Here is a 24,872-nt window from a genome sequence, read left to right as displayed (position 1 = left end):
GTGCGCCAAGACTCAATTCAACAAGCACACACTGAAGTCTGCTGTGGGCCAGGGCCCGGGCGGGGGCACCAGGATACAGGCGGTTGGCAGCTTAGATGTTCTAGGAATGGGATGGAGGAGACGCAGCAAAGCAATGCAAGATGGGTGGGACAAGTTCCCGTGGCTCGTAGACTTGAGTTGGGATCATTCATTCGACCCACTTTTGAGGGGCTTTGGGGGTCTGGAAAGGACAATGACTGCTGCCCGAGGAGTTCCGGCTGGGTGGAGACAAGATGCGCATGCCCATTACCACCCTGCCAAGCAGGAGGTGCTCGGGCATTCAGGGGAAGGTGTGCTGGCTTCCACCCGGGAGACGCGAGGAAACAGTATGGGAGCCTGGAGCTGCTGCCAGGGTCGTCCTCACTCTGCCTGACCCTGGCTGTGCCACTTACTCAACCCTCTTTGTGTCCCAGAGTCATTACCTGAAAAGTGGGGATAATAACGGGACTTAGCTCCCAGGGTAATCGATTATGGGGATTAAATGAGTTCATAAAGGCAACATCTTCAAGGGGAGCCTGGCACACTGTCTGTGCCGCCAGTGTTTGCGATTTCCACCAGCGTGTCCTGCAGACCCCTGAGGAAGGGGTGCTGGTGACTGATATGGAAGTGGTCAGGCTTCTAGAGCAGGAAGGTCGGGCAGACCCCACTGTGGTTCAAACACGCAGCTGAGCGCACATGTGGGGAAATTATCCCCCTGAAGGTGGCGGTCTCTGCAGACTGAACTTCCTTTCATTGAAAAAGCTCTGACATTAAAAAATTCATTTAAAAATATCCCTGGTCTGGTGCCTTATCAAGGCAATAAGTGAACCGTATTAACTTTGTACAATTTCACCACAAATTAAACACTGTCCTGCTTACCGCTGGGGAGGGTGGATTTGCTGTCAGGCTATTCTGAAATTAACATGTATTTTAAAATTGTGCATCTAGAGGAAAGGGTGTCTGTATCCTACCAGTATCCTTTCATGTGTGCCTGGAAGGGATTAATCAGGTTTAGGATCATGGAATAGTCATCCCTGGCAAGGGCCTACCTATTATAACATCCTTATTTTTAAGATGAGGAAACAGAGATGCAAAGACTTTAAGGGAGTGTCCTTAGTGTTACACAGCTTGGGAAATAGTGACCACAATCCAGGGTGGCATGGGGACAGAATCGGGAGGTGGGGGAGGAAAGTGTCCCTCGGGTGGCTGGGCTATGCTCTGTCCCAGATTAGGCATGTCTCTTCATGAACCCAGTGTCAGCAGCACATCTGTACATAACTGTAACATGTTCAGGGAAGTAGACTTCCTTTCTAGCAGCCAAAATTGCCAGCCCGGACGCTGAGCCCAGTGAAGGATTCCTCGTACGCAGCAGTCAGAGTCTCATGGGGAATGGGAGCCGGGCAACGAGGCCCTGAAGTTTCTCTCCAAAGTCAGCCTGATAAGGTAAGTGCACATTTCAGAGGGCACTGATTCTCTGTGTTAAAGGTGTGCTAGATGGGTCACAGAACGAATGTGAGGACACAACCAAGTCATGAGATGAGGCACAGGGTGTGTACGATTAATGTCATAAGAAGGGTGGTGAGACACCAGAGTTTTAAAATCTGCTTTTAATTTGTATTGCCTCACTAAATTATTGGGTGATGTTAAACAGAATTCTTAACTTCTCAATGCCCATTTCTCTCAGGAAGAATGAGAATAATGAGGAGGCAAAAAGACATTTTCTTCCTGTTTTTATAGCTTGAAGAATCTAAAAAAGTATAATAATCCAAATTGTACATTTCAGTTGAGGAAACTGAAGCCCAGAAAAGTCAAGTGATTAGTCTAAACCCGGTCAGCTAGTAACAGAGCAGAAGAAGAAATGGAGGGAGTCCTTCAGGCAAGAGAAAAATGATACCTGTTGGAAATCTGGATCTACCTAAAGGAATGAAGAGCTCTGGAACTAGTAAATACGTAGGTAAATGTAAAATATAGAACCCTGAGTATAAATTGATGCATTTAGATATAAACATGAAATTTTATATCTAAAAACGCATCTAAATTGATGCATTTAGATATAAACATAAAATTTAAATCATTTTTTAAATAATTGACTATTTAAAGCAAAAATAATAACCCAGGGGCCAGGGTTTATGGATCCCATGCCCTTTCTAAAAAATTCCATACTTATTTACAAAATGCTTTCAAGTGCTTAGATGAACGTTTTCACATCGTCAAACCAACGCAACCACGTTTGAAAAGTACTAATCAAATTTCTGAGCTATTTCTCTCTGTATCGGATGCTGCCTATAGCTTTGGCTGGCTGCCACCTTGGTTCCTTCAGCAGAAAAATTTCTGAAAAGTAATAGTCGTTTAAAATGCAAACTTTAAAAGCCAGACCATTCAGTTTCTGGATTTGAGTCTTCAGAACATGATCATGTAGAATGGGGTCTCCACACACGACATCTTCCCCTATCTTGAGTTTGGTCTGTTTGGCGGAGGCATTTTCAGAAACGCACTCGCTGACTTTCATAGATGGACTTGATGGCTTTGGGGGCCACAGAGGGAGGTGTGGTGCCAGGTGTGGACAGAGCATGAGGCTTAGGAGTGAGCCGGGCCTGGGTTTGAGGTCTAATTCTTTCAACATTGATTCAGCAGATATTCATGTGGGGCCTCTTATGTGTCAAACCCTGCATTGTGAGACCTCGGGTGGGTCAGTCATTTAACTTCCCTAAGCCCGGGTTTCCTCTTCTGTTAAATTAAGGTATAAACCCTTCCTCTTAGCATTGTTCAGAGGATTAGAAATATGGTCTAAAACTGGTTTCACACATAGTAGGGATCGGTAAATGGTGGCTGTCATTATTTTTATTGGAGGTTGGCTGCAGATATCTGAGAGATGGACAGTATATTGTCGGTAAATTGACAAATGGAAAACCAGACAAAAAAGAGACAGAGAGACAGACGGACAGTTAAAACATAGAGAGGAGACACCTGAGCGGATAGCTTATTTCTCACCGTTGGAGAAAACCTGCAAGTAATTAAAAATATATGTATGTGTGTACACACACACTATATTCTTTACTATTTGCTTTCTCGGAATCCTAAAATATCAGAAGTGGAGGGAACTTAAACATTCTCTAGCTCAGCGCTCTTATTTACAAAGGAGGAAACAGGCCAAGGGGCACAGGGCTTGCCGAGGACTCACCTGCGTCCAGGACCCAGATCTCCCCATCCCCTCTCGCCATCTTGGCGAGGGGGTAGGATGAAAAACATTTTTAGAATGCAGCAAAAGGTAACTGACATGATGACTCCCCAAAAGAATGTTATTCTAAAGGTCCTAGTTAAACGAATAAAGGAACGAAGATGTTAAAAGACTCTTGCGTCTGCGAGTTGCTTCCTCCCCCTGCTGGTGAGAGGGGAGAACATCAGACCTGGGCTTTCAGCCGGTGAAATTACAGAAGTTAGGTGAGGACCCACCAGGACCCAAGCAGAACGTTCCAGATCAAAGAGAAAAAGAGACACAGGTATTTGGGGAAGAGGGTAAGGAATGGGGAAATGCAGGAACAGTTCTAACACATTGTCAAAGGAAGCTTAAAAAAGAGGGGGGTGTCATCACAAAGGTAATTTTACGTTTATTAGACTCGTTGATTTTTCCTTTTATGTTATTTGAAGAAAGTTTTGTTCTTCCTGTCATGTTTTGAGTGAGGCTGGGGGCAGGGGGAAGGATTTTTATCTTTTACTTCATACGTCTGGGATTTTTGCATTTTTGATTTTTATAGTAATTTTTAAAATACATTTCTTGTGAAAAAATGTTTGGTTTCAGTGTGGCCCCATAAGTCCAGACATGTTTTCCCCTGGATGTAATATCTTTCCAGCTCATTCCTACAACCCAGTCAGAGCGCACAGCTGGAGAGGGTGCTGCAGCTCCTTGGATGACACTGCCCTCTACTGGTCACAGAGACAGACGCACCAGCCAGACTCGCGTGTCTGTCCCCTGAGGCTAAAATCCAGACTAAAAGTAAAGCATCTCTAAGACAATGCCATTACCTTTTTTTTTTCCCCTCGGTTTTAAAAACTCATTTAATGTGTTACTTTTCGATACAAAACATACCACAGGCTAAATTGATACAAACAACTACTACATTTGATTTTAACGAAAACGCCAAGAGGCGCGCCATTACCTTTTTATGGTAAAACCTCTTGGCTTGACTATTAAATCCTTTTTTTTCTGATTCTGGAATTCTGGAAGGCTGATATTTAACAGGAATGGAGGATTGTGTTGTATACACAGCAGTAAAACCTAAACAACAAAAATAGAATAAAAAATAGCACAAAACAGAGAACTGACGAATGCACAAAACACAGAGCTATCTGTTAACATTTTATTTTAAATGGAATAAAAAGAGAAACTTGCCTTTTGACAAGAGATAAACATGAAACTGGGTTGTTTTTTTTTAAAGACCCTCTTGGTAATTTATTGGTTCCCGCCCGGCCATTCACCCCACCTTTCCAAGCACCTCCAGCTCTTAAACTAGTGAGACTTGGTCACACAGCTGAAGCATATTATCAAGGGAAGAGGAAGGATCCGACAGGAAAGGCGTTCTTGCCAAGGAGGAAGGGGACACAAAACCATTTGGAGCAGCCTTGGAAGAGAGCCAGGCAGGGGAACAGAGCAAGAGACCTCACTCATCCTCAGCCCAGAATCACAGATCAGCGAAGCACCGTAAAGATACAGAGAGGTCAGGAAATCCCAGAGCAGAGTGGGGCTCGCTCTCATTCTTCAGGACACAGTGCAACACAAGCGTAAGTTTAGGTTTCTGAGCAGACCTGGGGTGAAAAAGCAGAAGGATCATTTATAGAAAATCAAGTTAAAATTTTATATGTCTGGGTTGTGATGTATAAATGATATACAAACTCCCCCTTTTACATTCCTTCCAGTGAATGGTGCAGAGAACCAGAGCAAAGAGAGCTATACAGAGAAAGAGTTCCGGAGACGTGCACTAGGTTCCCCTCAAGTAGTTTCCTGAGTATCAATCAGCCCAGGCATGTGAGAAAACTCCCCAAGGCTGGGGAAAGATTCACCTGAAAAAGTTAGGGTAAACAATACCTGAACACTGGGAACAGGAATAGCTCCTGTTCCCACAAGTCAGAGTGGAAAACCTCATAATTCATGGGACACAAGGAGAATATGCAGAAGGGTTTTGCCTCAGAAATAGGGTAAAACTACCCCTAGGCTAAATGCTTCTCTGGTTCCAGCTAACAAAGCTTAAAAGCAAGACTTGAAAAGATCAAACTTCCCAAGTAACTTAACTGCAGCCCAGAACAAAGCACAAGAATTCATAGGACTACTAAAATGTACAGCACCCAACAGGTAAAAATAACTGGCATTTGATAAAAAATTAATGGGCATACAAAGAAGGGAAAAAATACAATTCACAATGAGGAGAAAATAATCGATCAAATCCAACTCAGAAATGATAGAGATGATAGAATACAAGGACATTACATTACAATAATAATTGCATTTGACACGTTCAAGAAGCTGGAAAAAAGACTGAACTTATTAAGTAGGTGCATGGAAGATATAAAGAAGATCCAAGTCAAACTTCTACAGATGAAAACTAAAAAGTCTGAGATTAAAAATACACTAGACACTACAGAAAAAAGACTAGTGAACTTGAAGACATTGAAATACAAACCAAAACAAAACACAGAGAGAAAAAGGACTAAAAAATACAGAGTATCAGGGAGCTTTGTGAAAACTTCAAGGAACCTAATATACGTTCCAAAGAAGAGAGGTGGGAGAGAGGAAATAGAAAAAAATCTTTCAAGAAAAAAGTGGCTGAAATTTTCCAGATTTGATTTAAAAAAACATAAACCTGCAGATCAAAGAAAGGCAGTGAAACTCAGCACATGACACAGGAATTTAACTCCACCAAGGCACATAATAATCAAATTCCTTTTTGTTTTTTTACTTTTAATTTGTTTTTTAAAAGTTTTTGGCCTGGGCTTCCCTGGTGGCGCAGTGGTTGGGAGTCCACCTGCTGATGCAGGGGACGCGGGTTCGTGCCCTGGTGCGGGAAGGTCCCAAATGCCGCGGAGCGGCTGGGCCCGTGAGCCAGTGAGAGGCCCGCGTACCACAGAGAGAGAAAAAAAAAAAAAGTTTTTGGCCTCACCACTGTAGCATGTGGGGATCCCAGTTCCCTGACCAGAGATCGAACCCGTGCCCCCTGCAGTGGAAGCACAGAGTCCTAACCACTGGACCGCCAGGGAAGTCCCCATCAAATTGCCTTTTTAAAGTGATAGGAAGTCATAAAATCAGGCAGAGAAAAAAAGACACATTACACACAAAGCAACAAATGTAAGAATAACAGCAGATGACCATCAGAAACAACGTCTGTTAAGGTACCAGAAGGGAAAAACTATCGCCCTAGAATCCTGTACCCTGTAAAAATATCTCTCAAAGATGAAAGCAAGATAAAGACTTTTGAAGATATACAAAAACTAAAAGAATTAATCACCAGTAACCTGGAACTACAAGAAATGGAGGGAGTCCTTCAGGCAAGAGAAAAATGATACCGGTTGGAAATCTGGATCTACCTAAAGGAATGAAGAGCTCTGGAACTAGTAAATATGTAGGTAAATGTAAAATGTAGAACCCTGAGTATAAATTGATGCATTTAGATATAAACATAAAATTTAAATCATTTTTTAAATAATTGACTATTTAAAGCAAAAATAATAACTCTATTGTGGCATTTATAACGTATGTAGAAGTAAGATGTTTGACAGCAACAGTGCAAAGGCAAGGAAAGAAAAAATAAAAAGATACAGTTGTAAGGTTCTTCTACTATATGTGAAGTGTAATAATATCACTTGATGGTAGAATGTGATAAAATTAAAGATGTATGTTATAAACTCTGTAGTACAGATCAGCAAACTTTTTCTATAAAGGGCCAGATAGTAAATATTTAAGGTTTTGCAGGCTATATTGTCTCTGTTGCAACCATGCAACTCTGCCATTATAGAGTGAAGGAGCCACAGACAACACATAAACAAATAGAGGTAACTATGGTCCAATAAAATTTTATTTATAGAAACAGGCAACAGGTCAGATTAGGCCCAAGGGCCAAAGTTTGCCAACCCTTGCTCTAAAGGAACCATGAAGAAAACATTGCAAAGAGTTATTCCTAAAACGCCAACCAAGTAGACAAAATAGAAACACAAAAATATTCAATACAAAAGAATCCAGAAAATGTAAATAAAGAACAGATGGGACAAATAGAAAGCAAATAGATAGATGGTAGGCTTAAACTCACACACCAATAATCACTAAATTTAAATTTAATGTGATTATTAAACACATTATTTAATTTAATGTGATTATTAAACACACTAAACATCCCAATTACAAGACAGAGATGGTTGGATTGGCTAAAAAAGAAAGACCTAACTACATGATGTCTACAAGAAATATACTCAATATAAACCCAGGAATAGGTTAAAAGTAAAAGTATGGGGAAAAGATACACTATACTATCAAAAGAAAGCTAGGTATCAATATCAGACAAAGCAGATTGCAGAGCAAAAAATATTACCTGCAATAAAGAAGGTAATTTCATAATGATAAAGCGGCCAATTCCTCAAGAGAACATAACAATTCTAAGCACTGATATACTCAATAACAAGAAATTCAAAATACAGGAAATAAAAACTGATAGAACTGCACGAAGAAATAGAAGATTCCACAAAAATTGTCAGAGATTTCAAAATCCCTCCCTCAGTAATTTAAGCAAGTAGATAGAAGATCAATAGACATACACGACTTGAACAATACTATTACCTAACTTGACCTAACTGACATTTATAGAACACTCCACCTATCAATTCTATACAATCTATCCTAGAAAACTGAAGAGAAAAAGACATTTCCCAAATCATTCTATGAGGCCAGTTACTACCGTGTTACCAAAGCCAGACAGAGTCATTACAGAAGGTGAGAGGGAATCACTATAGATCATTAACCCTCGTAAATATACGTGCAGAAATTCTTATAAAAATGTTAGCAAATTAAACTCAACAATATATAAAAAAGATAACACATCATGATGAAATGAGGTTTATCCCAGTGATCCAAAGATAGGTTAACATTTGACAATCAATGTAATTCACCATATTGACACACTAAAAAAGAAAAACTATATGATCATGTCAATAGAGGCAGAACGGAATCATACAATATGTACTCTTTTTTGTCTGGTTTCTTTCACTGAGCACAGTTATTTTGAGATTCATCCATGTTGTTCAAGTATCAATACTTCATTGTTTTTTTATTGCTGAGTAGCATTCCATTGTATAGAAATGTGACAATTTTTTATCCATTGTTGATGAAAATTTGAATTGTTTCTAGATTGGAAGTATTACAAGTAAAGCTATTAACGACATTCAATCCCAAGTCTTAAAATGGACATAAGTTTTCATTTCTCTTGGGTAGATACCTAGGAGAGGAATAGCTGGATCATACTTTAACTTTTTTGAGAAGCTGCCAAACCCTTCTCCAAAGTTGTTGTATCTTTGTATATCTCCACTATTAGTGTGTGAGAGTTACTGTTACTTCACATCCTCAACAACAATGGGCAGTCTTTTTTTTTTTTTAATTAATTAATTAATTTATTTTTGACTGCGTTGGGTCTTTGTTGCTGCACGCGGGCTTTCTCTAGTTGCGGCGAGCAGGGGCTACTCTTTGTGGTGGCGCGTGGGCTTCTCATTGCAGTGGCTTCTCTTTTTGCGGAGCACGGGCTCTCGGTGCACGGGCTTCAGTAGTAGTGGCTCATAGGCTCAATAGTTGTGGCTTGCGGGCTCTAGAGCACAGGCTCAGTAGTTGTGGCGCACGGGCTTAGTTGCTCCACAGCATGTGGGATCTTCCCGGACCAGGGCTCGAACCCGTGTTCCCTGCATTGGCAGGCGGATTCTTAACCACTGCGCCACCAGGGAAGTCCCATGGGCAGTCTTTTTAATTCCAGCCATCCCATTAGATGTGTAGTAGTATCTCATTGTGACTTTAATTTGCATATCTCTAGTGACTAATGATGTTGAGCATCTCTTTATATGCTATTTGCTACCTGTTTATCTTTTTTTTTGGTAAAATGTCTGTTTAGTAGATGGAGAAAGCACTTTGTAAAATTCAGTGTTCTTTTATGATTAAAAGAAAACCCTAGCAAACTAGAAATAGAAGCAAACTTCCTTAATCTGATAAAAGGTATCTATGACAAAAGCCTACAACCAAACATGATACTGAAAGCTTTCTCTTGAGATAGAGAACAAAACCAGGTTGACTGCTTTCATACTTCTGTTCAACATTGTACTGAAGAACTCTAACCTGTACAAAGGCCAAGAAAAATAAATAAAAATACATAGATCAGAAAGGAAGGAAATAAAGCTGTCATTATTCATAGACAAGATTGTATATGGAGAAATTTCCAAAGAATCTATAGATAACCTATTAGAGGTAATAACTGAATTTAGCAATGTCAATATACAAAAATCAATTAATTTTATTTCTATGCCAGCAGCAAACAATTAGAAAATGAAATTAAAATAGTACCATTTACAACAGCATAAAAATCAAATGCCTAGAATAGAGATATAGAAGATATGCAAGGCCTCTACATAGAAAACTATAAAACATTATTGAGAAAAATTTAAGAAGACTTAAATAAAAGAAAGGATACACACGGGTTGGAGAACTCAATATTGTAAAGATGTAAATTATCCCCAACTTGATGTCTAGAATCAATGCAATCTAAATCAAAATGACAGTAAAGATTTTTTTAGGACATTAATGTGATGATTCTAAAATTTATATGGAAATTCAGTGTGGCCAAGAGTAGCCAAGATAAACATAGTACATTGCTGAAGGACTTATACTAGATAAGAAAAAAACTTGTTATAGAGTTACAGTAATTAAAGGTGGTATTTGAACAGCATAAAGAATCCGGAAGCAGACCTGCATATACATAGACATGGTTCACAACAATGATAGCACTGCGGAGTAGCAGAAAAAGAACACTCTTTCAACAAATGGTGCTGGGCAATTGGATATACATACTGAAAACAATAGATTTGGACATCTTCATACCATGCAGACAAACAATTCCAAGTGAATCGTAGGTCTAGATGTGAAAGGTAAAATAATACAGTTATTAGAAGAAATTATTTTGGGATAGGCAAAGATTTCTTAAACAGGACAGACATTATACACTAACTATAAGGGAAAATATTGATAAAATGGTCTATAGTAAAATCAAGAGCTTCTCTTCATTAGCACACCATTAAGAGAATGTAAAGGAAAGTCACAGACGGAGGGAAGATATTTACTTTACCTATAGCCAACGAACGGATACATTTCTAGAATGTTTTCAAGAACTCCTAAGAAAAGAAAAACCCAATAGAAAAAATGGGTAAAAAACGGGAACAGTCACTTCTCCAAAGAGAATATCCTAAAAGTCAGCCAACACATGAAAAAGTGCTCAATCTTTTTGATCAAAGGACGATGCAAATTAAAACCCTGATGAGCTAAAAGTGTTGGTGAGGATGTAGAGCAACTGGAATGATCATACATTGCTTGTAAGGAAGTAAAATTGGCACGCTCACTTTGGAGAACTAGTGGTATCAACTGAGCTGATCATAGACACACTCTATGACCCAGCAATTCTCCTAGGTATAGACCCAGGGAATGTATACATACATGTCCCAAAAGACATGAACAAGAATAGTCATAAAAGCTTTTAGTCATAGTACCTCAAGACGGGAAATAATCCAGATGTCCTTCAATAGTATAATGGATAAACTAATTGTGGTACATTAGAACAAAGAATGCTATGCCATTTTACGGCAATGAAAATGAACTAATCACTGATACATGAAACATGAAGTTAAATCTCTCAAACATGACAGAAAAAAGCCTGAGAGAAAAGAGTTCATATTGTATGATTCCAATTTATATCAAGTTCAAAACAGACTAAAGTAATTAATGATATTAGAAGTCAGGATAGCCGTAGTGTTTACCTTTGCAGAGAAGGGGGGTAATGCCCAGGAAGGGACAAGACAAGGGCTTCTGGGATGCTGGTGTTTACCACGGGGTCTGAGAAGTGATTCCATAGGTGGTGGTTTCTTTGTGAATATTCATTAAGCTGTACAATTATGATTTATTTTCTGAATATATATTAAGCTTCAATTTAAAAGTATTAAAGAAAAAGAGAGAGTACTAAATCAAAAGATGGGAGGAAGAAAGAGAGGTTCAGCTGTGGGTTTGAGAGCAGCAGGGACTCTAGAGGCCCACCAGGGAGGTGGTAATACCCCTAAAAGAAAAAGCAGTGGAGTGAGGATCTTGGAATGAAGTTTCCAGCCTCAGCAATGATTCCCCAAGCCCAGAGGTAGTCCCGGATTAGTGCATACTAACAAAACCAAAGGAATACATGGGCTGAGACAGTGGAGCTCTCACCTGTCTGCATGGATGACCCATGATCTGAGTACCTCTCCCCTCCCTCACCCAGACTCCCATCATCACATCACCTTTTTCTACTGAGAAAGGTCCAAAACTTGAAATAAGGAGGAATAGCATTTGTGCCAGTAATGGCTAGAGTTTAACTTTCCAACAACCTGGCAGAATGGGGGCTTGGGTTAAGTTTTAGGAAATAAAGTAAGATCTCTTCCTCCTTCTCCCACCCCCCCCACCATCCTTTCTTCTCATAGTTTCTTCCCAATCATCACCCTAGAGGCAGTGGGAGGATGACCAAAGCAATCTATTTGATATACTTAAGAGTGGCCTTGTGGGTATAACCCAGGATTTACTATATCCCCCTAAAATTTGCTCTTATGTACTAAAATGAACATATGTCAGGAGCTCTCGTCCCCAAAGACCTCTGTTATAAAATTCACTAGACCTTTCTGTACTTTGTCAGTCTTTCTGGAATATTTTTTGCCAGAGTGTTGGTCTTTTTGCATGGAGTTGTCCATCTTAGCAAAGTTCTGTGATATATTCCATGTGTTTGATGAAAAACTTGACTGCGTGTTCTTCTAAGCACCTGAAACAGCAAAATACAGCATTTGTAGGGACCACTTCACAATCTTGGTAAGTATGTTGATTGGGTTCTGTTGTATTTGCAGGATAAACTGAGAAATCTTGTGGGTAGAGGCTGAGATTTACCAAGTTCCACGACCCCAAATCCCAAACACATTGCACTGCTTGTAGTAGGAACTCTGTAAGTGGTCTCTGTTGATGTTGCTTACAGAGCTCCTGTAGGCTTGAATTTTATAAATTTATTTCTACTGAGATAATTTACATACAATATAATTCATCGGTTCAAAGTGTACAGTTTTAAGTTTTGGCAAGTGTTTACAATTGTGTAAAATACCACAACAATTAAGATATAAATATATCCATCCTCCGCCTCCCCAAAGCTCCCTATGTCTCTTTGCAGTCAATACCCTCCTAACCCTGGCATCTGGAAACCACTGCTTTTCTTTCTGTCACAATAGTTGCCTTTTCTAGAATGTCATATATGTGTAATCATACAGTATGTATACTGTTTTGTGTCTATGTTTTTTCACTTAACACAATGCTTTTGAGATTCTCCCATGTGGTAGCATGTATCAATAATTTGTTCCAGTTGCTACACATTCTCACCAACACATTTGGTAAGTCTTACTAATTTTAGGCATTCCAGTGATTGGATAGTGGTATCTCATTGTCATTTTAATTTGTATATTTTCATGTGCTTATCTGCCATTTGTCTACCTCCTTTGGTGAAGTGTCTGTTCAAATCTTGACTACTTTTTAAACAATTGGGTTATCTCACTATTGAGTTATAGAAGTTCTTAATATATTCTGGATACAAGCCCTTTATCATATGTGTGTTTTAGAAATATCTGCTCCCAGTCTGAGGCTTGCCTTTTCATATGTCTTTTCAAAAGCAGAAGTTTTCATCTTGATCAGGTCGAATTTATCGATTTTTTTTTATGGTTTGTGATTCTTTTTTGTCTTGTCTAAGAAATCTTTGCCTAACTCAAGGTCACAAATATTTTCTCCTATGTTTTCTTCTAGAAGTTTTATGCTTTTAGCTATTATGCTTAGGTCTAAGATTCATTCTGAATTAAATTTTATATTTGGCATGAGATACAGGTCAGGTTTGTTTTATTGCATTTAAATATTCAGTTGTTCTAAGCACCATCTGTTGAAAAGAATATCCTTTTCTCTATTGAATTATTTTGGCATAGTCATCAAAAGTCCAAGAATTCTGTTCTTTTGACCTATATGTATACCCTTATACCAACAGCGCACTATCTTGGCTTTATAAGTTTTGAAATCAAGGTAGTTGCAACTTTGCTCTTCATTTTCAAAATTATTTTGACTATACTAGTTCTTTTTAAAGTTATTACTATATAAGTTTCAGGAGTACAGAATTGTAATTTGACATCTGTGTACACTACAAAATGATCACCACCACAGGTCTAGTTACCATCCATCACCATACAGTCGATGCCCTTCACACATTTCACCCACCCCCCCAACACACTTCCCCTCTGGGAACCATTGGTACTAGCCCTTATAAGTTCTTTCGAATTACCATGCAATTTATACAACTAGCAGGTCAATTTCTACCAAAAAACCTCTTTGGATTTGAATTGGGATTGCACTGAACCTATAAAACAATTTAGAGAATTAATATCTTAACTTTGTCGAGTGTTATGATCCATTAATGTGGTATATTTCTCCAATTATTTTCAACATTAAGTATGACGATGTTAATTGTAGGTTTTCTTATTTATTTATTTATTTTTAAATTTTTTTTGTGGTACGCGGGCCTCTCACTGTTGTGGCCTCTCCCGTTGCGCAGCACAGGCTCCGGACACGCAGGCTCAGCGGCCATGGCCCCAGCCGCTCCGCGGCATGTGGGATCTTCCCGGACCGGAACACGAATCCACGTCCCCTGCATCGGCAGGCGGACTCTCAACCACTGCACCACCAGGAAAGCCCTGTAGGTTTTCTTATAAAAGCATTTTATCACTTCCAATTCTAGTTTCTTCATAGTTTTTAACAGGAACAGGTGTTGAATTTTATCAAATACTTTTTCTGCATCTATGGAAATGATCATATTATTATTCTTTTTGAGTATTCTAATGGGATTATATTGATTGATTTTCAAATGTTAAAACAACCTAGTATTTCTGGAATAAATTCTACTTGATCATGATATACTATCCATTTTGTATATTGCTGAATTCAAGGCAGGCGGACTCTCAACCACTGCGCCACCAGGGAAGCCCAGTGGGAAGGTTTTTTAATGACAAACTCCATTTGCTTGTTAGATATAGGGTCTTCAGATTATCTATGTCTTCTTGAGTGAGCTTTGGTAATTTGTGTCTTTCAAGGAAGATTTTCCATTTCATCTCTGTCGTGTAATTTATTGGCATTTAGTTGTTCATAATAGTCCCTTATTATCCTTTATGTCTGTAAGTTCTGTAGTAATATCCCTCCTTCATTTCTGATATTGGTAATTTGCATCTTATATCTTTTTGTTAAGACTGGCTAGAGGTTTATGGATCTTTTCAAAAGAAAACAGCAAGCAAAAGAAAACAGCAAGGATCTTTTCAAAAGAAAACAGCAAGGGGTTTCATTGATTTTTTTCCCATTTCTGTTTTCTATTTCATTTATGTCTACTATTACCATTATTATTTCCTTCTTTCTATTTACTTTAGGCTTCATTTGCTCTTCTTTTTCTAGCTTTTTAAGGTGGGAGCTTAAATCATGGAATTTAGACCTTTCTTCTTTCTTAATATAAGCATTTAATACTGTGAATTTTCCTTTAATCCCTGTTTTAACAGCATCTCATGTATATTGAAATGTTGTGCCTTCATTTTCTTCCTAAACTAGCTTCTATTTTTTTATAATATCCTTTTTTTTTTTTTTTTTTTTTTTTTTTCGGTACGCGGGCCTCTCACTATTGTGGCCTCTCCCATTGCGGAGCACAGGCTCCGGACGCGCAGGCCCGGCGGCCATGGCTCACGGGCCCAGCCGCTCCGCGGCATGTGGGATCTTCCTGGACCGGGGCACGAACCCATGTCCCCTGCATCGGCAGGTGGACTCTCAACCACTGCGCCACCAGGGAAGCCCCTTATAATATCTTTTGACATATGGTTTATTTGGAAGACTGCTGTTTAATTTCCAAGTAGCTGGAGGGATTTTGAGTTTTTCTGTTGTTATTGGATGGAGGTTTTTTAAAATAAATGTCAATCAGGTCAAATTGGCTGATAATGTTGTTCAAGTCTTTTATATCCTTATTGATTTTCTCTTTATTCATTCTATCAATATGGAGAGAAAAGTGTTGAAATCTCCCACATTATATTATTGGGAATTTGTTTATTTCTTTTTTAAGTTTTGTCAGTTTTTGTTCCATGTATTTTAACGCACTGTTTGGTACATGCACATTTATAATTTTTACCTCTTCTTGGTGAATTTCACCTCTTCTTGGTGAATTGAACCCTTTATCACTGTGAAATGCCCCTCTTTATCCCTGGTAATATTCCTTGTTCTGCAGTCTATTTTTTCTGACATTAATATAGTCACTCCAGTTTTCTTTTGACTACTGTTAGCAAACTGTATCTTTTTGCATCCTTTTACTTTTAACCTATCCGTGTCTTTATATTTAAAGTTGGTTTCTTAAAGGTAACATATAGTTGAGTTGGATCTTGGTTTCTTAAAATCTGTTCTGGTTATCTCTTTTTTTGAAGAAGAAGAAGGAGTTTATTAATTAATTTATTTTTGCTGTGTTGGGTCTTCGTTTCTGTGCGTGAGCTTTCTCTAGTTGTGGCAAGTGGGGGCCACTCTTCATCACGGTGCGCGGGCCTCTCTTGTTGCGGAGCACAGGCTCCAGACGCGCAGGCTCAGTAGTTGTGGCTCACGGGCCTAGTTGCTCCGCGGCATGTGGGATCCTCCCAGACCAGGGCTCGAACCCGTGTCCCCTGCATTAGCAGGCAGATTCTCAAACACTGCGCCACCAGGGAAACCCTGGTTATCTCTTTTTGATTGGAGTGTTTAAAATTTTTACATTTAATGTAAAAATATATATGGTTGGATTTAAATCTACCATTCTCCTATTTGATCTTTGTTCCTTTTTTCCTTCATTCTTTTGGATTAAATGAGTATTTCTTATGATTCAATTTTACCTTCATTGCTGATTTATTAGCTATACCTATTTTATTTTTAGCAGTTGCTTTAAGGTTTAGCGTTTACATCTTTATCACAGTAAAAAAAAAACACCACTTCACATATAATGTAAGAACTTTACAATAGTATACTTCCATTTCCCACATTCCATACTTTCGTTGAGATACATTTTAGTTCTACATATATTATGAATCTCATGTTATTATTTTTTTTAAAGACTTGTTTTCATTTTATTCATTTTTTGGCTGCATTGGGTCTTTGTTGCTATGCGCGGGCTCTCTCTAGTTGTGGCAAACGGGGACTACTCTTTGTTGTGGTGCACGGGCTTCTCATTGCGGTGGCTTCTCTTGTTGCAGAACTTGGGCTCTAGGCACGCAGTCTTCAGTAATGCAGCACACGGGCTCAGTAGTTGCAACATGTGGGTCCTAGAGTGCACGGGCTTCAGTAGTTGTGGTGTGGGGGCTCAATAGTTGTGGCACACAGTCTCAGTAGTTGTGGCACATGGGCTTAGTTGCTCTGCGGCATGTGGGATCTTCTCATACCAGGGATCGAACTCATGTCCCCTGCATTGGCTGCCACCAGGGAAGTCCCTCGTGTTATTTTTCATTTAAACAGTCAATCATTTTTTAAGGAGATTAAAATAAGAAAAAATGTATTTTATATTTACCATTGTCAGTGTTCTTTAATTCTTTGGGTTTATCTAAGCTTCTGTCTGGTATCATATTCCTTCTGTCTGCAGAACCTATTTTAACATTTCTTGTAGTGCAAGTCTTCTGATAATGCATTCTCTAGGTTTTTGTTTGCCTAAAATAATCTTTTTTCCTTTCATTTTCTTAGTCATTTTTATTGGTAATAGAATTCTGTGTTGACAGTTTCCCTCCTCTCCCCGACTTTAAAATGTATTACTCCATTGTCTCCTAACTTGCATAGTTTATGATAAGTGATCCACTGTAATTCTTATCTTATGTCCTAATATATCTTTTTTACCCACTATTTTTAAGTTTTTCTGCTTATCACTTTTATTCAGAAATTTGATTTTGATGATGACTTTGCATCATTTTATTATTTTCTTTATGTTTTTACTATTTTGGATTCATTGAAATTCCTGAATCTGCAGATTTATAGTTTTCATCAAATTTGGAAAATATTCAGCCATTATTTTTTCAAAAAATTTTCAGCCTTTTGCCACCCTGGCTTCTTTCCTGGAGCTACAAGTATACGTACATAGATTACTTAATATTGTCCCACAATCACTGAGATTCTGTTCTTGCCCCTCCCCACCCACTTTCATTTGGACAGTGTATATTGCCTTTAAGTTCAATGATCTTCTGTAGTTTCTAATCTGCTGTTAATCCCATCTATTATATTTTTATTTCAAATATTGCATTTCTCATCTCTAGAAGTTACATTTGGGTCCTTTTAAAAAATATTTTCCATTTCTATCTTCATTATGTTCATGTTTTCCTTTACATATTTGAGCATTTTTATAATATCTGCTTTAATGTCTTTTTCTACTAATTTTTTAAAATTTATTTATTTTTGGCTGCATTGGGTCTTCGTTGCTGCACACGGGCTTTCTCTAGTTGCGGTGAGCGGGGGCTACTCTTCATTGTGGTGCGTGGACTTCTCATTGCGGTGGCTTCTCTTGTTACAAAGCATGGGCTCTAGGCGTGCAGGCTTCGGTAGTGGTGGCTCAAGGGCTCTGGAGCATAGGCTCAGTAGTTGTGGTGCATGGGCTTAGTTGCTCCGCGGCATGTAGGATCTTCCCGGACCAGGGCTCGAACCCGTGTCCCCTGCATTGGCAGGTGGATTCTCAACCACTGTGCCACCAGGGAAGCCCCTTTTCTACTAATTTGATGATCTCTGTCATTTCTGGGACTGCTAATATTGACTGCTCTTTCTCTTGGATATGTGTCATATTTTCCTGTATTTTTCATGTCCAGCAATTTTGTACTGGATGCTGGACATTGTGAGTTTTACACTGTTGGGTACTGGATTTTGAAGTATTTCTGTAGAGTGTTGCATTTTTTTTTTTTCTGGCACAATTTCCAGTAACTTACAGACCCATATGCTCCCTTCCAGCTTTTTAAGCTTTGTTATAGTGAATCCAGAGCAGCTTTTATTCTAGGAATAATTTATCTCCACTACTAAGACATGATATTTCTATAGACTCTGCCCAATCCATCCTCATCTGATACAGTGTCTCTCTATTCTGGTTTATGGGACCATGAAGTAGTCCCAGTTCTGTGTAAGGCCCAGAAATTGTTCAGCCTACTGCTTTCTGGTGGTTCTTTCCCCCGTCTTAGTTTCTTCTCATGCATGTGCCCATCATTCCTCAGCCAAAGACTTAAGGAGAACTCTCTTCCTATTTCTGAACTTTTTATGTGCAGGTCCCTCCTTTATGGTGTTCTACCTTGTAAATTCCAGCTGCTTTGGTCTCCCTGAACTCTGATTTCTATCTCCCCAGCTCAGAAACTGAGGTTTCCCTCACCCTGAACTGTGGCCTAGAAACTGCCCCCAGCACTAAGCTGGAGCAATTGTGGAGCTCACCTCGTTTTTCTTCTCTCAGGGATTACAGTACTGGGCTCCCTGTTGTTCAATGTCTAAAAACTATGTTTCCTATATTTCTCTGTTTTTTCAGTTGTTAACAGCAGGAGCATGATTTAATTTTCATAGAAGTTAATCTTTCATGAACAGACTTGAGTTTTATTTTGCTCACCTTTTTTCCTAAGGAACTTACATCATTTATAAATACTAAGGAATGAAGGATTGAATAAATGATGTTATGCTCTACCAATCCTTTGCTCCTTCAGTATTTACTCTTCACTTTATTCTATCACCCTCACAGCAGCAATTCTCAATCATTTATGGTGGACAATCTATACTAAAAACTTAATATTTAATATAATTATTGGCAACACACTCAAAGAAATTAAGAAATCAAAAACAACAGAAACAAGTCAATATCGATCACAGCACAATCACTACTCTAGTATAAGAATGTCTTTTAGGATCTATAAACACAGCCACTATTCACTTATCACATCTCAGTGCAGTGTTGTTGTCTTAGAAATAACCATCTACTTCCCTAGCTGCAATAAAGCTGTTATTTTTTAAATGCATTAGTGTGCTAGAATTATGAGTAATTAGAAAAGGTTTAAGCTTCCTATTACAATGGTTATATGTACATATTGTCAAATTTTTGGAAAGATAAATTTAAAAGATTTAAAAAAACAATCCATATTCCTACCACCCAAAGACAACACTATTAATAATGTTTTCCAGCCTTGTTACTGCATACCTGTGAAGCCAGGATGAGAGAAGGTACAGCCCAGGTGTGAATGGAGCACTGTGCAGATGTGCCTCACTGGTGCACTTGCTTGTATAACTGTTCATGACAGGATGTCGTGGGCCTGGAATCTAAGAAAGAGCAATGAAGATATACTAACTTCCTAATCAACAGCATATGTTTAAGCAGTTCCCAGGTGAGGGCCAGTGCCGTGATCAAGAGTATCCAGTCCTCTGTTCAAGGTTAATAGTCCTGGGTTCTGCCACTTAATAGTTCTTATTTGGATGAGTCACTTGACCTTTTAAATCCATTTCCTCTTCCATAAAGGGAGATTGGTGATAGTACCTTCCTCTCAAGTTGCTTGTGAGGATCAAATACGATGATCCACAAGTAGTAGTTAATGCTGCCTAGCCTACAGTAGGCTTTTATTAATATTAGATTTTAATACATGCACGGGGATAATGTATTAACAGCTTAAAATAATAGCTGTCATTTCTTGAGCCCTTACACTCCTAAATGCCTTGTATAGAATACTTCACGCAACCCTTACAATAATCCAGTGAGGTATTATCCCCATTTTACAGATGAGAAAACTGAAATTCAGAGGGAGGGGTTAAGTGACTTACTCAAGGTCACACCAGAAGTAAGAGGTGGGATCAGGCTTTGAACCCAGGAAGTCTGACTTCTGCTTGCTCTGAACCACTATAATAACCTCTAAGGTAGCACACACTAAATGTTAACATGCTAAATGTTGACATTTACTATCCTTGAGTATGTATGGTTGTTTTTTTAAAAAATTAGGACATTGCATAGAGTCCTATGCAATGTACTATGCAAATAGAGTCCTATGCAAATATTTAGGCTGTCTTGAATTTTCACAGGATGCTGGGGGTCCCCAGAACTCAGTTTGAAAATTCCTGAGGCAGTTCACTGTTGGGTAGTTCTAACTGCTAGAAAGTTCCTGCGTGAATCAGCTCAGAGTAAGTCTCACTCCTCTTCCACCTTGGTGAGTTCTGAAATGCAGGTCATAGCTTGTAGCCTTTTGTGAAGCTTTTATGTGCATGTGTATGTGTGCTGGATCACAATATAAAATGCGTTTCTTACCATGGGTCACAGTCAAAAAGTTTGAAAGCCACTGTTATATATGACTATTCTTCAGGTATTTGAAGGCAGCTGTCATAACCCACAACCTAAAGACTAATCCTCTTCTCCACAAGGGACCTCTTCAGCTTCTGCAATACCCTTGTAACATGGGGATTCCTCCCTTATACTGGGTACCATCCTCTGGCCCTGTCACCAGATTCATCCGGGCCTCTCCTCAAATTGCCTTTGGGATGACTTCCTTGACCACTCTCTCTTCGGAAGCACCACCTATCTCTCTCTAGTCCCTGACCCTGTCTTATTTTTCTCAAAGCACTTTTTTACTACCCAACATCATAGTTTATATGTAATATGTAAAATATTTTTTTATGATCTTCATCAATAAGATGTTCATCACTGAATCCCCAATCTGTTTCCTGGCACATAGCAGTTGCTCAATAAATATTTGTGGACTGAATGAATGGATGAATACTAGGAGTAGACACATTTTATCCATAATGTATATAGATGTACTCATAATATTAAATACAACTCTTTCCATTAGGAGCTACATTCTAGAAAGCTTTAACTCACAAAACTACAACTGTAGGCATGTTTTCATTCTACCATCTCTATGTTTTAAAAAACTCTTATTATTTATCTTATAGTATTATCACATATTTCATATATTTATGCATGTATTTTACTGTACAAGTATATCAATATATACTACCTCGTGTATACTGTTACCTTTATGTGGAATTTTATGGGACTTGCATGAGTAGTTTTGACTATATGAGATTTTTATTGATTCAGTTACAATGCTATGGTGCATCTTGGAAGTATTTTACATTTTTCAAAGCAATCTTGGGTAAATAATCTATTTGATATTTTTCTGAAGCCGAGAAAGTGTGTCGGAGAGCTGGAATAAACTTCCGCTGGCTGCCGGCTAGTGACCTCTAGATTCCAATCACAGCCTTTCGTTTCACAGATGGGTAAACCGAAGCCCCGAGCAGGGAAGGAGATGGAGTGGACCTGGGATTAGAATTTAGCTCTTTGTGGTCCACCTGCTGCCAGACGCCCCCAAACGTTTGTCCACTCGCCGGGGCTGAGGCAGGGGAGTCAGATGCCCACGCCCCTCACCGGAGCTCTATGAGGAAGGGATGCCCTGGTTATTATCACCACTTTTCAGGTGGGGACTCTGAGGGCACACCTCCAGGGAGGGGAACCTCCAACAGTGGCTTCTTCCGGCCCTCAGGGGACCACCTAGCTCGGCAGCGGAATTCCGCACGCACCGGGTAGGCGGCGGTCTCAGTGGGCGTCCCATGCGGTGCGCCGGGTCCTCCTCCCCACGACCCTGGCATCCGTCCCCCAAAAGGGACATCTTCCTACCTTGTCGGCTCCCCCAGGGCTGAATCTGGCCTGTCAACCTCCCTGTCGCTATGGCAACCACAGGCCTAAACGTTCTAACTTCCACCTCTGCCCGCTTCCGGATGAACTCGAGCCAATGGTGTCTTCCGTTTCTTAGGCGTGAAAAGTTGTTGGCCAATGATCAGAGGCATTTCAAAAACCGCTGGGAAGCTGCCAGAATTTTAGGGTTCGGGTTAACTACGTCAGGATGGGTGGGGAACCTTAACAGGGCTTATCTAGGCAACCCCCCAAAATCTTGTGATAGACCCAAAGCCTTAGACTTTTGATCACCCAGAAATCCTACTTCAAGGAATAAACCTAAAAGAACTAACATTCATCGAAGCCCTGTTTATAAGAGCCAAAGAAAAAAGACTGAAACGGGCAACATACGGGGGCAGCCATGTAGTGTTCCAGGAGCCCCTCTTTACACACTTAAGAGCAATCACAGTGATCTTGTCATTCGCTCTCTTAGAACACTCCAAGGGCTCGCCTTTAAACTTAGGATGAAATCCAAACATCTTCATAGAAGCTGTCCCTTGCCCGTCCCGCTCCCCCTTCCCACGCGCCAGAAAAATCTCGCACCAGCCACGCTGTCCTTTGGGCAGTTCCTACAATATGTCAACCTCGTCCTGCTCTCGGGTGTTCCCTCTGAGTTCGCTTGGTGTCAGGGTCTGAACCACAACTGCCTCTTTCTCATCATCGAGGTCTCTGTCCAAATGTCATGTCTTCACCTGTATAATGGGCATGAGCCCAGTGTCTCGCTCAGGGGGTTGTTGAGAGGATCGGAAATGAAATGCACGTGAGTGAAAAAGCAGAAGCTCCATGCACGTACTAATTATTTTTTAAATACAACTCATTTTTAAAAATTTTTAAATTGAAATATAGTTGCTGTACAATATTATATGTTACAGGTGTACAGGACAGTGATTCACAATTTTTTAAGGTTTATACTCCATTTATAGTTATAAAATATTGGCTATATTCCCTGTATTGTACAATATATCCTCGAGGCAATCATAATTATTACACTTGTACATTACGGAAGCATTCAAGTGCTGGGCTTACTGGTGGACCTTAAGTATTGCTGAGCTGGGGACGCACCGGGAGGGTTGGTATATTGTGCTGCCAACAGGTGTTCCGGGAGGATAGGCAAGGAGAGACTTTTATGCCCCGCGGCTTTGGGAGGAACCGGGCCTTGAAAAATGTGTAGGATTTGAATACCTGGTGAGAGCGTGGGGGTGGGGCAACAGCAGAAGCAAAGCCTGGGAGGGGGCTCTGAGGATAAGGAGGCAGGACACCTGTCAGGATGCCCACCTGTAGGGCAAGTGGAGTGAGCAAGTCACCGCAGCTTTCCAGACACAGCCCGAGGAGGGAGCGGAGTTTTGTTCCAACGTCTTTCCTGTGGCCGCTAGAGGGGACCCTCTCCAGGCGAGCGCAAAGCTCCTGCGGGGCGCCGCCTCCTCAAGGCTCTCCCCCTACGCTTCAAGCAAGCTTCTCGGCGGAGCCAATGCCGGAGGTCTGTCCCGCCCACCCCCTCCTCGCAGCCACTCGTCTGCACCAAATGCCTGCCAGCTTTTGACTGGCAGGCTGTCTGGCAAATCAAATCGCGGCCTTGAAAGCAAAACACTGCAGCACTCGGGCAGCTCTGGGTTGGGGAAGGAATCTGGGAGGCTGTGCCTCCGGGTTGCGCGAAGAGTCTAAGTCATTGCTCAGAAACCTCTGATAGGTGGGCCTTAGCGGAAACGCCGCCGGTGAGTAGTGATTAAGACTAAGGGCGGGGGAAGGGGGAAGGGGGACTTGAATTCACCCTTCGTTTCAGGAAAAGCCAATGCACTTGTGATCATCTACCGTAAATATCTTCCTTGTCATTTTGGGTCTCATTGCCTCAGAATGCTTTTTCCATTTTCGCATCGAGGAGAGGGGCATGGATTTGCCTTAGTAAAGGTGATGCCAGGCGTTACCAAATCAGGAAGTGAACTAGAGTAACTTCGCCTGAATTGTACCTATACACGCCGGCTTGGGCGATAGCAGACGGTGGAGTTATCAGGTGGATGAGAGAAGGCCTTCTTGATCCATGTTGGCCTCTGGCAGTTGTTTCCTGCGCATTGGGTGGGGACTTTAGCGTGTAACCCTTCAGTGAGCCAAAGCCCAGGAAAGGGAAAGCGCTTGGCCTGTAACTGGCACTCAGCAACCGGAAGCTGAATTTGCAGGTGTTGGGAAAGGGCGTGTTTGAGTTTTTCAGGCAGAGCCAAGACCCGACTCTTAGCAGCCACGAGCTACGTTTCTCTAGGCTGGGAAACCGTATTCTGTGGGTCAGTGAAGTAATTCATTGAGATGAGGGCTGGGGGATGGAGTGGAAGCCATCACCTAGTGAATTATCTTTCCTTTTTTGAGTCAGCGACCCTGTGCTCACTGGTGGCTGTGAGGGGCCTCAAAATTAAGGGGTGGCTGGCAGCACAGAGTTGGCTCCTTGCCTCTAGGGCATATGTTAGTCCTGGAAAAGTGCTTTGAAGTAAGGAAAAGAGAGTCGCTGGGCAAAGAATGTGTGCCTTATAAGGAAGGGCAACTTGCAGAGAGTTCCTCCAAGGCTTTTAGTCCCAACGGCTACCCAGCTGAGGGAGAGTTTTCTGTCTTTGCAGGCCATGATGCCTCAGAGGCCTGGGTTTCCTGAGGCAGAGAGGGAAGCTGCTTTTTCAAAGCGAATTAAATGAGAGTAACCACAGACGCTACAAAGGAGGGCAAAAACAGAAACCCACCTGGAGGAACCAGCTGATGCAAAGGAGGTTAGTTAGGGGCCTGGATTCCCATCAGCCTCTTGGCACATCCCTGAGGTCTCTCTGACGTGCTGTGGGCGGGGCTGGCTATACGGGC

The 24,872-nt window shown here is 40.5% G+C and overlaps 2 protein-coding genes across 23 annotated transcripts in view; one reads left to right on the top strand and one right to left on the bottom strand.

Moving 5' to 3' along the window:
- The window catches only part of STPG1 (sperm tail PG-rich repeat containing 1), a 52,087-nt gene extending 32,450 nt beyond the window's left edge, over nucleotides 1-19,637 (bottom strand). For 2 of the 3 annotated variants that reach the window (XM_019938500.3, XM_019938502.3), the window contains exons 1-3: nucleotides 19,524-19,637; nucleotides 11,940-12,080; nucleotides 4,176-4,294 (exon numbers count right to left, since the gene is read on the bottom strand). In XM_019938500.3, coding sequence (XP_019794059.1) covers nucleotides 4,176-4,294; nucleotides 11,940-12,012 — 192 coding nt within the window. In that variant the 5' untranslated portion in view covers nucleotides 12,013-12,080; nucleotides 19,524-19,637. Of the gene's footprint in view, nucleotides 1-4,175; nucleotides 4,295-11,939; nucleotides 12,373-19,523 lie in introns of those variants that run through there. The other variant, XM_073794186.1, reaches the window with a different exon arrangement.
- Nucleotides 1,200-24,872, top strand: part of NIPAL3 (NIPA like domain containing 3) — a 72,312-nt gene continuing 48,639 nt past the window's right edge. For 2 of the 20 annotated variants that reach the window (XM_019938491.3, XM_073794179.1), the window contains exons 1-2: nucleotides 23,515-23,752; nucleotides 24,641-24,784. Coding sequence is in view for 1 of the 20 variants with exons in the window: in XM_019938492.3 (XP_019794051.1) it covers nucleotides 1,408-1,461 (54 nt within the window). In the remaining 19 variants the exon portion in view is untranslated. Of the gene's footprint in view, nucleotides 1,462-19,573; nucleotides 19,708-20,392; nucleotides 20,492-22,007; nucleotides 23,753-23,775; nucleotides 23,851-24,640; nucleotides 24,785-24,872 lie in introns of those variants that run through there. The other 18 variants (XM_019938481.3, XM_073794134.1, XM_019938482.3 and 15 more) reach the window with 17 other exon arrangements.

Source organism: Tursiops truncatus, chromosome 1, assembly GCF_011762595.2.
Source record: "Tursiops truncatus isolate mTurTru1 chromosome 1, mTurTru1.mat.Y, whole genome shotgun sequence".
Lineage (NCBI taxonomy): Eukaryota > Metazoa > Chordata > Mammalia > Artiodactyla > Delphinidae > Tursiops > Tursiops truncatus.
The sequence above is the reverse complement of the archived record's forward strand: the minus strand, read 5'-3'. Positions and strand labels throughout refer to the sequence as shown.